This window comes from Malurus melanocephalus, unplaced genomic scaffold (assembly GCF_030028575.1).
Source record: "Malurus melanocephalus ecotype Western Australia unplaced genomic scaffold, MMel_1.1 scaffold_289, whole genome shotgun sequence".
Lineage (NCBI taxonomy): Eukaryota > Metazoa > Chordata > Aves > Passeriformes > Maluridae > Malurus > Malurus melanocephalus.
The window spans coordinates 351740-363783 of NW_026623521.1; the positions used below are offsets into that span (position 1 = coordinate 351740).

Genomic DNA, 12044 nt, shown 5'->3' on the forward strand with positions numbered 1-12044 from the left:
GGGCTGAGCCAGCACGTTGGGACAYGGCTCTGGCACCCGGGGTGTGGCCCAGACCCTGGGCTCCATGTGCACTGGGAAATGTGCTGCCTGCTTGCACAGGCTGACATTAGACAGAAATGCACCACCCCCTTCCAGGCAGTCAGATGTTCACCTGGACAGTGGGAATGTGGCAGCCCCCAGAGCTGCATGGCTCTACATTGACTAGGAGTAAAGGTATGAACAGCTTTATGTATGAACAGAGATAGGCAACTGCAGTCATAGAATCACAGCTTTCCCCCAAAAAAAGTGGAGAATTGGACTTCAAAACCCGAAGCCTTGCAGTTCAGGGCTGTCAGAAATCACTGGGATCTGCTTTTGTACCCATGCCACCTGGGCTGTTGAGAGCAGCACACCCATAGCACGACCATGAATCATGTGGAAACTTATCCCTGAGCTTCTTTCTCAGGGAAAGAGGGCACAGAGACCTCATTGCATCTTTTGTCTTTAGGAGGACTTTTGACAACTAGTTCTGCCAGCTTATTTTTAATACTTTGAAATAAAAWGGATTTGACTAAAAGTATTATTAAAAGCCTGTCTTCTGTAAATCAGCTCTCTGTGTGCACCTAAATCACATCCATCTCTATAAACAACTTGGCAGCACAAGTGCAGTCATTCCCAACTCATCACCCAGCAAGAGTAGAYGGCTCCAGGCTTGTGCAGAGTGGTCAGCTGAACCACCATGACCATCAGAAATGGGCTGGRTATGATCCTTTACCCCATAAGGAGGTGATGCCATGAAGGGAAAGGATGCACAGGCAGTTACTATGACTCAGCTGATCCATGGTAACCTCTTGAGCCTCCTTAATTCAAGGGGATATCTGAGCCCTTCACAAGGAAGCAAAATATCCCAACTCCTACACAAAGTGTAGCAGAATGTTYAAAAATGGAGAATTCCTCTTCCTGCCTGCTGGGGACAAGCCAGGTCACAGCTGCACARGCACATTTGAAAGGAGAACACAGAAGTGTATTCAAAAATCCCCACATATTTGTGGTTTCAGCCTTTCAGAGGTTTGTACATCAGGTGCAGAGCAGAGGAATGCACTCTGCRCTCTCAGGGTGTGCATCTCCAGCTCACCCCTACCTGAAGCTTTTGCCACACTTCATTCCATGGCCAAGCAAAGCAGCGAGGACACAGCAGCCCCAGGGATGAACACAGAGCTGCAGCCCAGGACAAAATCATGTGACAGTGACTGCCTTGCACCYCGGAGAGGGCAGGACGTGGTGGTGGCAGCGTGGATGCAGAGGGCTCTGCCCAGCTCCTAYAGACGGCTCCTGTCCATGGGCGTGGGTGAGTCACTTGGCTTTGCAAAAGCAAAATCAAACCCGACACAAATGGAGATGTCAAAATGCCAAAGGCCATGGTGAGGTCTGCAGCGGGGAGTTTGACAGGATGAGGGCAAAGAAAGGCTGAAGGGATAGGAATTGTGGAGAGACTTTCTAAAGGAAGCCACTATTATCTCTTCTCCATATYATCCCAAACCCATTTGGGTTTCAGCACCCCCATCCCACCATCACTGACTTGTCTTTACAACCCCTCCTGATTCTTTCCCTCCCTATAGTTGAGTCACACACAGTCACTCAGGTGTCACCTTGGTTCACATTACTGTGGGTTTCACTGTGACCAARCCCCAGGAAAGGGATCATCAAGCTAACATTGAATGTGGAATCCTCTTGGCTGTATGAGGAGGTTTATGTGTGTTAGGCACAAAATCCCTGTGCCCATCTCATGCCTAACCCCAGTACAATGGAGGGATATTGAATAAGTCCAGGTTGAAGCTCTTTCAGGATCTTGCCCAAGGCTCTATGGACTCCAAGAGAGCACACGAGAGCAGCTGAACATCTCAGCTATGGGATTTTTTGAGGAACTGTTCAAATTACCACATCAGAGTTCTCAGCAGTCTATAAAAACTGAGCAGATAGGAAATGCATATCAGAAAGCATATCAAATCAGGAGGCAGAGAGGAAGTCCCTCCAGTTCTTCATTGTCCASTGTCTGACAAGGCTTTAGGTTAGCCACAAGAAATTTGTCATGAAAATTAAAGACAAATACGGGGAAGATGGAAATTCGAGTGATATKACCTCTTTCAGTGTTTCAGACAAGATTGGGTTTGCCTCAGCTGCTACCACAACCTTTCAGATAAGTGGTAAGGTTTCTTTTTATTAAATGGATTTATATGGATTTTATCTGGTCTAAAACAACACATAAAAATTAAATACTGCACATTAAATGCTTTTTGTACTGATTATGCTGGTAAATTAACTGCTATTTAAAAATAGAGGTATGCCAAACTACCCTTTCTAGCCAAAAGCGGATGTTGAGCATCGGAAAAAAATTAGTTATTTTCCCTTCTTAAAAAATGTCTAATTTTCTTGAGTAAGACTTTCATGTTTTAATAGTTAAGACACTAAAATCATCAGACTGAATTAAAAAATGTAAGTTTATGAATTTTTAGCTGAATACAAATGCTTCATTGCTGACTAAGCCATTCTATTGTAAAATCAATTAAAATACTGTACTCTTTTAAAACTAAGACTTTAAACTCCTGATTACATTACTTTGAAAAAAAAAAAAAGGAAAAATCTTAAATGAGGGTAACTTACTGAATATCTGACACAGTTACTAATGCTTCTGAAATACTTCTTTTCTCCTGGAAGGCCAAAATTCAATAAAGCTGCTTATTTCTTTTACACTTGTTGGTAATGATTTGGTTTATGTGTTATSACTTGTTTCAGTCTGTTCTGCCGTTCAGTTTATTATTGATTTTTCATTTATTCTCATGCATACATGCATCAGTGTTTGAAGCACAGGTATGCAATGCTCTGGATGGAGAGGGAATTGCTTTGAGCAACCCTCCGAGTGGCAGCCTGGGACAACTGGAAACGGGGAGTTTATTGAGGCAGAAAGGGGAAAACCACCACACTGACACTGTTGTAGGCTGCATTAAGCCTTGCTGGAGCTGAGGTGGTTAAATTGGGTAAGGAAAGGATGGCCAAGCAGATTGCAGAGCAGAGCTCGGAGCAGAGGAAGGCAGGATCGAGCACTCTCACAGGGGAACCTTGCTGCTCCCCATCGCTGGAAAACACTGCTCTGTTATTGTGGCCAAACCTGAAAAGGCTGGAAGCAAGCAGAGCTTGTAGAGGAGAAATGTGAGAGGGTGCCCACACTTCTTCTGTTGGTTTTTAGAGCCTCGGGGCCAAAAAAAGGCATCCAAATGCTGCGCTCGGACAGCCCTGAGCCTGTACCTGCTGCTGCTGACGGCCGGCCAGGCGCTACTGATGTACAAAGGTAACGCTACAACCTCACCCAGGGCTCGGCATCACAGCAGAGCTTTGCTGGGTGCTCCTGGGGGCACGGGCAAGTGGGAATGAGCACGGAAATAGGAAACATCTGAGGCAGCGCTGATGCTGCTCCGCGCACCGCCAGGCTGCAGGAAACAATTCCCCCGCTCTGTGCGTGTGCTCCGCATGTGCAAAAGCGCTCCAGCTGCACTGCTGGCTGCAGCCAGGGCTGGCACACCAAATCCACCTCCCTGGGTCACACAGGGGTGGTCTTTATCCCCCGGTGTCCTCCCCAGGTGCTGGGGAACTGCTCTGCCAAACAAGCATTTCCCAGCCAGGCCGGGCAGCGAATATTCACTGCATGGGCCTTTTGTTTCCTCAGTATTTAAGATGCAGAGAGAGATATTGAAACTTCAAGAGCAAAATGCCTCCTATACAGAAGAGGTTTTGAAGGGTTCCTTTGCCAACAATCTGGCTTTGGCGAGGAGCTCCGGCGGGAAGAGYTTTCTCATGAGACATGAAGAGAGCTGGAGGAGAAGCTTAGAAGAGGAAATCACCATAATTAAAAGCAACAATGCAAACCTGATGATGAGGATGAACAACATCTCCCTGGTTGCAGGTATGGTTCTCCATGCTGGCTCTACAGTGGGGAGACCTGGTTCCTCTGCACCACTGCTAAAGCAGGGMTGAAAACCCAGTTTAGATAAACAAATAGCTGGGGCAAGATTCAATCTTCCTGTCAGCTAGTGATGCCCCCATATGCACAATTGGAGTCAGCTCCAGASCTGGGAGCACCTACAGGAGCTGGAGCACTGGCCTGTGCAAACCCCCAGATCCCCCTGCAGCTGCACATGTGGCTCTGGGCTCCTCTCCCCTCCCGTGATTTGTAGATTTGGGCTCCAGGTGCCCTCCGAAAGGGGAGTGCCTCCAGCCCATACCTCAAGCCTGTCAATCCCACGTTGCTGTGTTTCTCACTGACTGCTGACTGCTGAAAAATATCCATTAAATATTTATTTCAGGGCCTCCTGGACGCAAAGGGGATCCTGGTCCACCAGGTATGTTGGTAAATGAGCTGCAGCTTTTCCTCTTTTCCTCTTTTTCTTTATTTCATCTAAGAGGCCTTAAGTGAGGATTTGTGATTTCAGTCTCTAGACCAGGCCCTACCCTATGCAGTGCTCTGGCTGTGAGGAGATCTGCTGTGTCTTTTCACTGATCCTTCAGGAGCCTTGGCTGACCCGAGTGCTCCCACAGTGGTGGGTGCCCACCCTGTCCCCAGGAAAACAACATTGTCACAGCCCAGGAAGGAGCTGAGTGCAAGCTCTGCCCTCCACAGCCACGCACAAGCTGCTGCCCTGCATACCTGGGGGTTTGGGTAGAACTACACCTGCCCTAGGAGGCAAATATCTCCAAACTGTGAGGATGCAGCAATTCCTGGCTCCATTTCGAGCAGAGGTTGGACCAGGCAACAGTTTCTGTGATCCTGTGATGCAGCCCTTGTTAGGTCAGGTTTGCAGCTCATCCATCCSTACTTCTTGGCTACAATGATGAGATTTTCTGAAGGAAACAAAATTCAAAAGTTTGTTTTCATATCTTCCTGGCTACACTGATGACATTGAAAGAGCACCTCCTGCCAAGCAGTGTTATTGCTCATCAGAGCCCAATAGCTCAGTGCATTTTCCTGAAAGATCTCCCCAATGGTCCCCACGAGCTGGGCTTGGCAGGAAGACAAGCTGGACCCTGCCCAGCCATGCACTCTGCTGAGCTCCAAGGACTTTACTCAAGTGGTTGTGCTGGTCCCTGCCAGCTGAAGATTGGCCTCACTGGTGACTGAAACCATGTGAACAAAGGATGATTAAAAAAATTCATCTCCTCTTCTTAGCCATTACTGTGAATAGATGATGTGTGTCAGCTGATATATGTATTTTATATCTCAGGGTTACGGGGACCACCAGGGACAAAGGGAGACCAAGGTAAGGCTTTTCTGACACCTGAATTACTTCTGTGGGTGAACATAAAGTGGCTTTATGGATGATTTTACGAGCAATCTTGTCCTCAGCCAAGGTGCAAGCGAGTAAGAATGTCATTAGGGTTGAAGGAAATAAGCTTAAGTAAAGCTAATGTGAGCAAAAGCAAAACTTAGCTGGAAAAAATCTTATTTTAAAAGTCAGTGTGCAACAGTCACAGTGGGCCAATTTCACACTGCCTCCAGCACTCCTCTCAGGTGCACAGAGAGTGGAGTTTGGAATTGTTTGCAGCTCAGATGGGTGTCCKGCTGCTGGCATTCACTGGGCATGGCACCCCATCAAGCATCAGAAAAATGATGTTGTCCTTGCAGGCCTACTTGGACCCCAGGGAGAGAAGGGAGCTCCTGGCCCTGCTGGCCCMAGTGGTCATCCAGGAATGAAAGGGGAAAAAGGAGAGATGGGGCTTGCAGGTAAGACTTCTTCACTGTCTTAATGTTTTTAAGGTTCTCATATTTCTGTTTAAACTCATTCTGCATAAAATACCAGAGGAAGTCTTCAGAGGTCAGYATTCATAAAAATCCAAGCAGCCTTGAGCATGATTTTTCAGTCAGTGAGGGAGCTGGATAAACAGGACACTTGACCTGATCTGAAGGGGTTTAATTTCATGCCATGCTTCAGCAAATCTTCCAAAGGGGGCCTGGGGGAAGGGGCCTTGCAAAGTGTTGACTCTGCACCATGGAAGTCTCTTTACAGAATGACCTTTGTCTAATGAAAGCCACAGATATTCAATTATCAGCCTATCTTAGATTGGAGCAGTGATGTTTGCAGTAGGATTTYCACGGTATAAAATAATACAATATAATTTATATGCACAAGCATGTGGATGTTAGTCCTCATTTTAGGGAAACCTCTTTCTGAGAGCTTTACATCTTGCATCAGCCTGGCTTTATATACCTGGGGCAGAAGAGTTACACGATGTGTTTCTCCCATGTAACCTAAATTGTGGATAGCTGTTACTCAGTGTCTCACATGGGCTGAAAGCAGAGGAGGAAAAGAAAGCAGATGATGTGTGGGGTGCAGAGCAGGGAGGGCAGCTGGACAGGCGGCTGAGAGCTTCCTCAGATCATGCCCCAATGCTCTCACTAGCGCAAGCTGCTCCAGCAGGGAAGGGTGGTTGCAGGAGGAATATCAAAAAGCAAGGACTTTGGGATAATAATGGAGGAGAAATCTTCAAATGAGGTGCTTTCAAGTAATTCAACCCTTTTGGAGCATACTGATCACCTGTTCAGAGAAGAGAAGGTTAAGGGGAGATGAGAGAACTCTCTGGAAGCACAGGAGTGRAATATGCTGCCTGTATCTCCAATGTGGTTAGGAGAGGTAAGGGATATTTAACTAGAGAAAAAACATTCCAATGATAGGGATAGTTTGAAAAAACAGACAGGAGAGGTGTCATGGCACCACTGCAGGCCAGGCAAACATCTGGCCAGACAGACTGACAGAGCCAGAGGTGGWTCAGACAGACCAGCTCTGTCCTCCTGCAGCTTTATGGGAATGCACACCAAATGCAGATGTGAGGCCAAACCTGGCTGCTGCTACGGCCAGAGGTGATCCACAGGCTGCAGAGGCAACAATCTGGTTTTCTGAATGCTTTCACTTGTGTTGTGCTCTTTGCTAGGTCCCCAAGGACAGAAGGGTGACATGGGCAGGAATGGAAACCCTGGRCCCCAGGGAGCCGTGGGTCCTCAGGGACACCAGGGAATCCCAGGATTGCCAGGTTACAATGGTGAGTGCAGAGGACACAGTGAGACCCTGCTGGGGTTAGGGGCTGGGCTAAGGCTCACTGACACTGACCCCAGGGTGTTGTTACAGGTAGCACCGGGAAGCCTGGAGCCCCTGGGCCACAAGGAGAGGCAGGTGAGCAGCACAGAAGGTGCAATTTCTTCTAGAGACATAAGAGAAATTTATTTTAGATGGTGCTTCATGACAAGGAAAACTGCAGCCAGTCTAGATCCCAGCATGGGTAAGAGAAGACGATGATTAGATGAAAACCATGCCAAGGTTTCAATGCTGTCCAAAGTCACCCAGCAGCCTTGGCTGTCTCATCCGGGCCCTGCTCACTGTGCAGGACTCTGAGAGGGAAAGAAAGGCTGTGCTCTCTCTCCTGATGTGTGGGCACACACTGGGGCAATAATTGGCTGCTCTTTTAGGAAAGCACGTGTGCATTTCAAGGCTGGCAGTTTTCCAGGATCTGCAGCCCCTCACTCCAGATCATCACGCACTGCATTGCTGAGATCAGCAGTGACAGGGGACGACTGCAATTCAGACAGGCCCAATGTTTGTTTTGTCTCCTTAGGCTCAATGCAGAGTGCAAGGGCTGGTCATGGAGCTTTTTTTCATCTCCTTCATGTGTTTTGTTACATTTCATATGTGCTGCTTTCACTCAACCTCAAGGTGCACCTGGACAGCGTGGACCYCCTGGAAGTCCTGGCCCTGAAGGCAGACCTGGTCAGAAAGGGGAGAAGGGGGAGCAGGGCCCCAAAGGGAGCCCAGGTACAGCACTGCTCAAACCTGTAACTCACTGACCTCCTACTCTGCCTCACTTTGTGTGATGGCTTCACCCTTACTGATTGCTGTTTGATTTTAGGGATGCAAGGCATTGMTGGACTCAGAGGTGAAAAGGGATATCAAGGAACAGCAGGTAAAGGAGAATAAAACAGGTTTTGGGCCAACAGCACACATCATGGAGACACTGGAAAGGGAACTATAGCACCAAGAGGAGATCTGTTGAATACTGTTTTTGAAGCCCTAAAACATCCCAGGATGCCATGGCAGCCCTGGCCACTGTCCAGAGGGTTGTTTCTAGCATCTAGAATACCCATGAGGGCTGATGGTGCCTGAATTTTTGTATAAATTGAAAATGCACAAACAAAGCAGCAGTTTGAGATGAACTTCAGGAGAAGATGTTTCCCCACTACCTGTATTTTCTTTTTTGACATGGTCTGAAGTAAGTATGATGTGAAATGAGGCACCTGATTCAGAAATAGATGCTTACAGTGTAGACACCTAAACTAGATGGGTTAAATTCATCATAAATCCATCATAAATACTAATTTGCATAAACTTTTATAAATTTACAAACATCAGTCTTACACATTTGTTTGTTTGTTTGTTTGATTGATTGATTGTTTGTTTGATTTTTGTTTGTTTTGATGATCTTAGGACCTCCAGGGCAAAAGGGAGCAAAGGGAGACCAGGGCCCACCAGGTAAACCCTTGTAGCATGACTTATTCTAATGATGCAAAGCACTTTAGGTGCCACAGTGAACTTTTCTGCCTCAGTGGGAAAAGTTTGTCATGGTCTTTCCTTGGGAAGGGACAAAGACAATGACTGTTTTTGCTTTCCATCCAGGTCCTCCAGGCCCAGTTGGTCAAAAAGGAAGCAAGGGTGATGATGGCACTCGGGGTCTGAAAGGAGAACCAGGACTGAAAGGAGCCAAGGGAGACACTGGATATCCTGGTAAGATCTTTGCCACGGGAGCTGTGGAGCCAGTGGCACATTTGGATTCAGGACTGTTGATCACAGAGCAGCACAAGCTGCTTTGGGGAGTGTTCACAGAGCTCATTTGTAGGAACTCAACAAACAGATCAGCCTTCCCTGCAGAGGAATGTGCAGAGTGTCACATGCACACCCTGGAGGTGTGCTAAGAGACATGCGAGTGAACGGATCCGTTAGATTTTCTCAAATCCCTGATTTCACAGAAAACTGGAGCAACCCGCGCTCCTCTTTGCTTTGTTCAGAGACATCTCATAGCCATCGTGTCACTGGGATAAATCCATGTAAACACTGCTCTCAGGAACATGGAATAGTGAAGTTATTGGAAACGCCTACTAGTGAGGCTATTTTACTACATCCTGCTAGCTGTAGGCACAAAAATAAAACAGCTGTAGGACAAAAATTGAACATCCTGCTAGCTGTTGAACAAAAATTGTTCAAAAGGGCCAACACTACAGCTACTCTCCATCCTTAACCCCCCTCCCTTCCAATCACAGAATGCCTCAAAAAACTTCAAGATCTTGAGTGAAAAAAAACCCAAACAGCCCATTGGTAGCAAACAGTGCTCCAGATCCATTTTTTTCTTCTAATTGTTCACACAGAATAGCACAGAAATCCTCAGAAATAAAATAAACTAGATTCTGTGTGGGGCTCCTCCAGGCACTTCTCCTTTGGAGCTTTGCATCTGGAACAGGGAAGAAATCTAACTGGGCTGGCTCCAGGCCAAAGAGTGCCCTCTGGGTGCATCTCATCTCCTGCTCCCCAGGAGGAGACAGCAATGAGTGCATTCTGGAGTAGCTTTGGGGGAAAAGAGCTCATTGGGTTTTTTCAAACACCCTATTCTCGAGACCAATATGCTCCATAGATATGTGGAGGATTGTTGAGAGCACCTTTTTGCTCTGCCTGGAGAACAAATCCCAGGACATAGGTCTTCCTGCAAGTATTTTGGGRGATACCATGCCTGCTTTTGGAGATCCCAAAGTCTATCAGAGATGTCATTTTACAGGTAGTAGCTGGAATGAGATACATTTCCCGCAAATGAACCAATGAATGGGGTTTTGAAAGTGGCCCTTTTTTGGATTATACATTAGGAAGATTTTGCTGCATTTTATCCTACCTTTCACGCCACATTTCTTTTACCTATCCTTAGTCACTTCAGGGTGTTGTTCRTTTTCCACAGAGGGAGGAGTCTGCACATCTCTGACTCACACAAGTATTTAGAACAAGATAATAACTACATTTTTCCACAAGCAACTGTCAAATGTTTGCTTTTCTAATTTGCAACAGGTTCYTCAGGAGTGAAAGGGAGCAAAGGTCAAAAGGGAGAAGGTACTGGACTTTTACTTCTTATCTCACTTGCCTTCTGGTATCAAAGCTACCTGAGATCTGGACCAAAATCCCCCTCTGCTCACACAGCACAGCTACCAGAGCTGAGGAGTCTGTGCTCTGAGCTGCAGACTGGTGTCTCCAGATGCAGGAGGGGCTCTTGAATTGTTTGGATTTGAGCTTCCAGTAACTTCTGGCCCCACCCTGGAGCTGGGAAATCCATCTCGTTTGGGTGGTCACTGCTCCTACCCATCAATATTTTTTTCCTTACACCTGTATGACCCACTGAGTTATTTTCCTCTCTGAACTTTCAGTCGGCCTCAGCAATTTTGTACGAATCGTGGGAGGAGACAAGAGGGGCCGCGTGGAAATCTTCCACAAAGGGTCCTGGGGAACGATCTGTGACGATAACTGGACCAGCCGAGARGCCACCGTCGTCTGCCGAATGCTGGGATTCAACCGCGCGGTCGCTTTCTTCACGGCCGGAGGAGGTGAGTCCACAGCACTGTGCACCTCAGGCCTGGCAGGGTGGCTGCACACACCTCAGCACGAGGTGATCCCAGCAGGACAGCTCGTTCCTCTGGGATCAGGCGGCTGCAGCTCAAGTGCTGCTTGAACTGTGCCCAAAGGCTTGATTTCCACCAAGCCAACCATGCAACCCAACATACAGCCACTATCCACAGCGCTCTCTTTGGGGAAAAAAAATGTATATTCCTTTTCCTCTCGTCCAACAGTTTCTTGTTTGTTTGTTTAACCTTCCAAAGGCACTGGAGAAATTTGGCTTGATGACGTAAATTGCAACGGGAGTGAAATTACAATCACGGAGTGTTCCAAGCGCGACTGGGGYGCACACAACTGCAACCACAACGAGGATGCAGGGGTGGARTGYGCTTGAWGGGACACCCAGCCTGTCCTGGGAGCTGCTGCTGCTTCTGCTCTCYGTGGAGCTTCTCTTCATGATGCAAACCCAGCTTCATCTGGCTGTGCTTTTGTGTCTCTTTACCAGGTCATAAAAATATTGACAAAGAAAGTTGAATTTTTCACAAATCAATAACAGTTGCAAGACCCRCAGGTAACCTGAAACATCCCAGCTGTCATAAAATAATTGGAGYTCAGGCATGTGAGCCAGTTCACAGCTTTTCCAGCTCCCTGACATCAGCTCATCAGCTGGAGCTCACATGTGTGTGACCTCTAAGTCCACAGGGGAGGGGATGGTCCACGTTAGCTTGTGCAGTAAGAGAATAGGATCAGTGTACAGAAACAGGCACTTTCTGCCACTGAGCTGGCAACTCCATCTTCATCATGGTACAGTTGTGAACCTGAGCTTGAAACCCCCGGGGAAGTGCATAAACCCAGCACAGCAGGTGCTCAGAAATCATCTGATGATCTCTCTGGCATGCCATTGTAAATATTCTTCAGAGGCAATACCGATCACATGTTAAAGTGCAAAAGTGCGTGCCTGGGATCTAGGTGCCATCCTATCYTGCTTTAGCACAGCCCATGTTTTTKACCTCAGTTAAGCTCTTTGYCTTCTCTGTCAGAMTTTCCTAACCTGTCCCCAGGAGCAATACTCTTTACCTTATCTGGTGTACAAAGCTACATTTTTCATACCTTCAGAAATTGGATGCTCAAATAAAGCAAAATGATAACAAATAAAAAAATATAGCAGAGCATGAATAAGCTATCGATTGGTGTTGAATATAGTTAATAAATAAATAAACTAATTGGTGCTCGAATAGATAAAGAAATAAAATTGCACACACACGCCTGTAGATGTATTAGGCAGAAAATATTGAACCGGACTTTCCTGGACGTTCAATAAATAAAGGTTTGCCTGCAAGGCCAAGCGCTGGTCATATCCTGCCGGGATGCCACGAGCGCGAT

The 12044-nt window shown here is 47.0% G+C and overlaps 1 protein-coding gene across 2 annotated transcripts; it reads left to right on the forward strand.

Annotated features, from left to right (window-relative positions):
- Positions 1-904: 904 nt before the first annotated feature.
- MARCO (macrophage receptor with collagenous structure) lies at positions 905-11986 on the forward strand. 2 transcript variants are annotated; one of them, XM_057376729.1, is made up of 15 exons: positions 1957-2183; positions 3224-3325; positions 3701-3937; positions 4338-4373; positions 5253-5288; positions 5654-5752; positions 6958-7065; positions 7152-7196; positions 7734-7832; positions 7927-7980; positions 8502-8546; positions 8691-8798; positions 10122-10163; positions 10475-10651; positions 10925-11986. In XM_057376729.1, the coding sequence occupies exons 1-15, from the start codon at positions 2069-2071 to the stop codon at positions 11053-11055; spliced, it is 1434 nt and encodes a 477-aa protein (XP_057232712.1). In that variant the 5' UTR covers positions 1957-2068; the 3' UTR covers positions 11056-11986. The 2 variants fall into 2 exon arrangements, with proteins under 2 accessions (XP_057232711.1, XP_057232712.1); XM_057376728.1 differs by lacking the exons at positions 1957-2183; positions 8502-8546; positions 8691-8798; ... (1 more) ...; positions 10475-10651; positions 10925-11986 and adding an exon at positions 905-1327 and having other exon boundaries at positions 7927-8009.
- Positions 11987-12044: the final 58 nt, after the last annotated feature.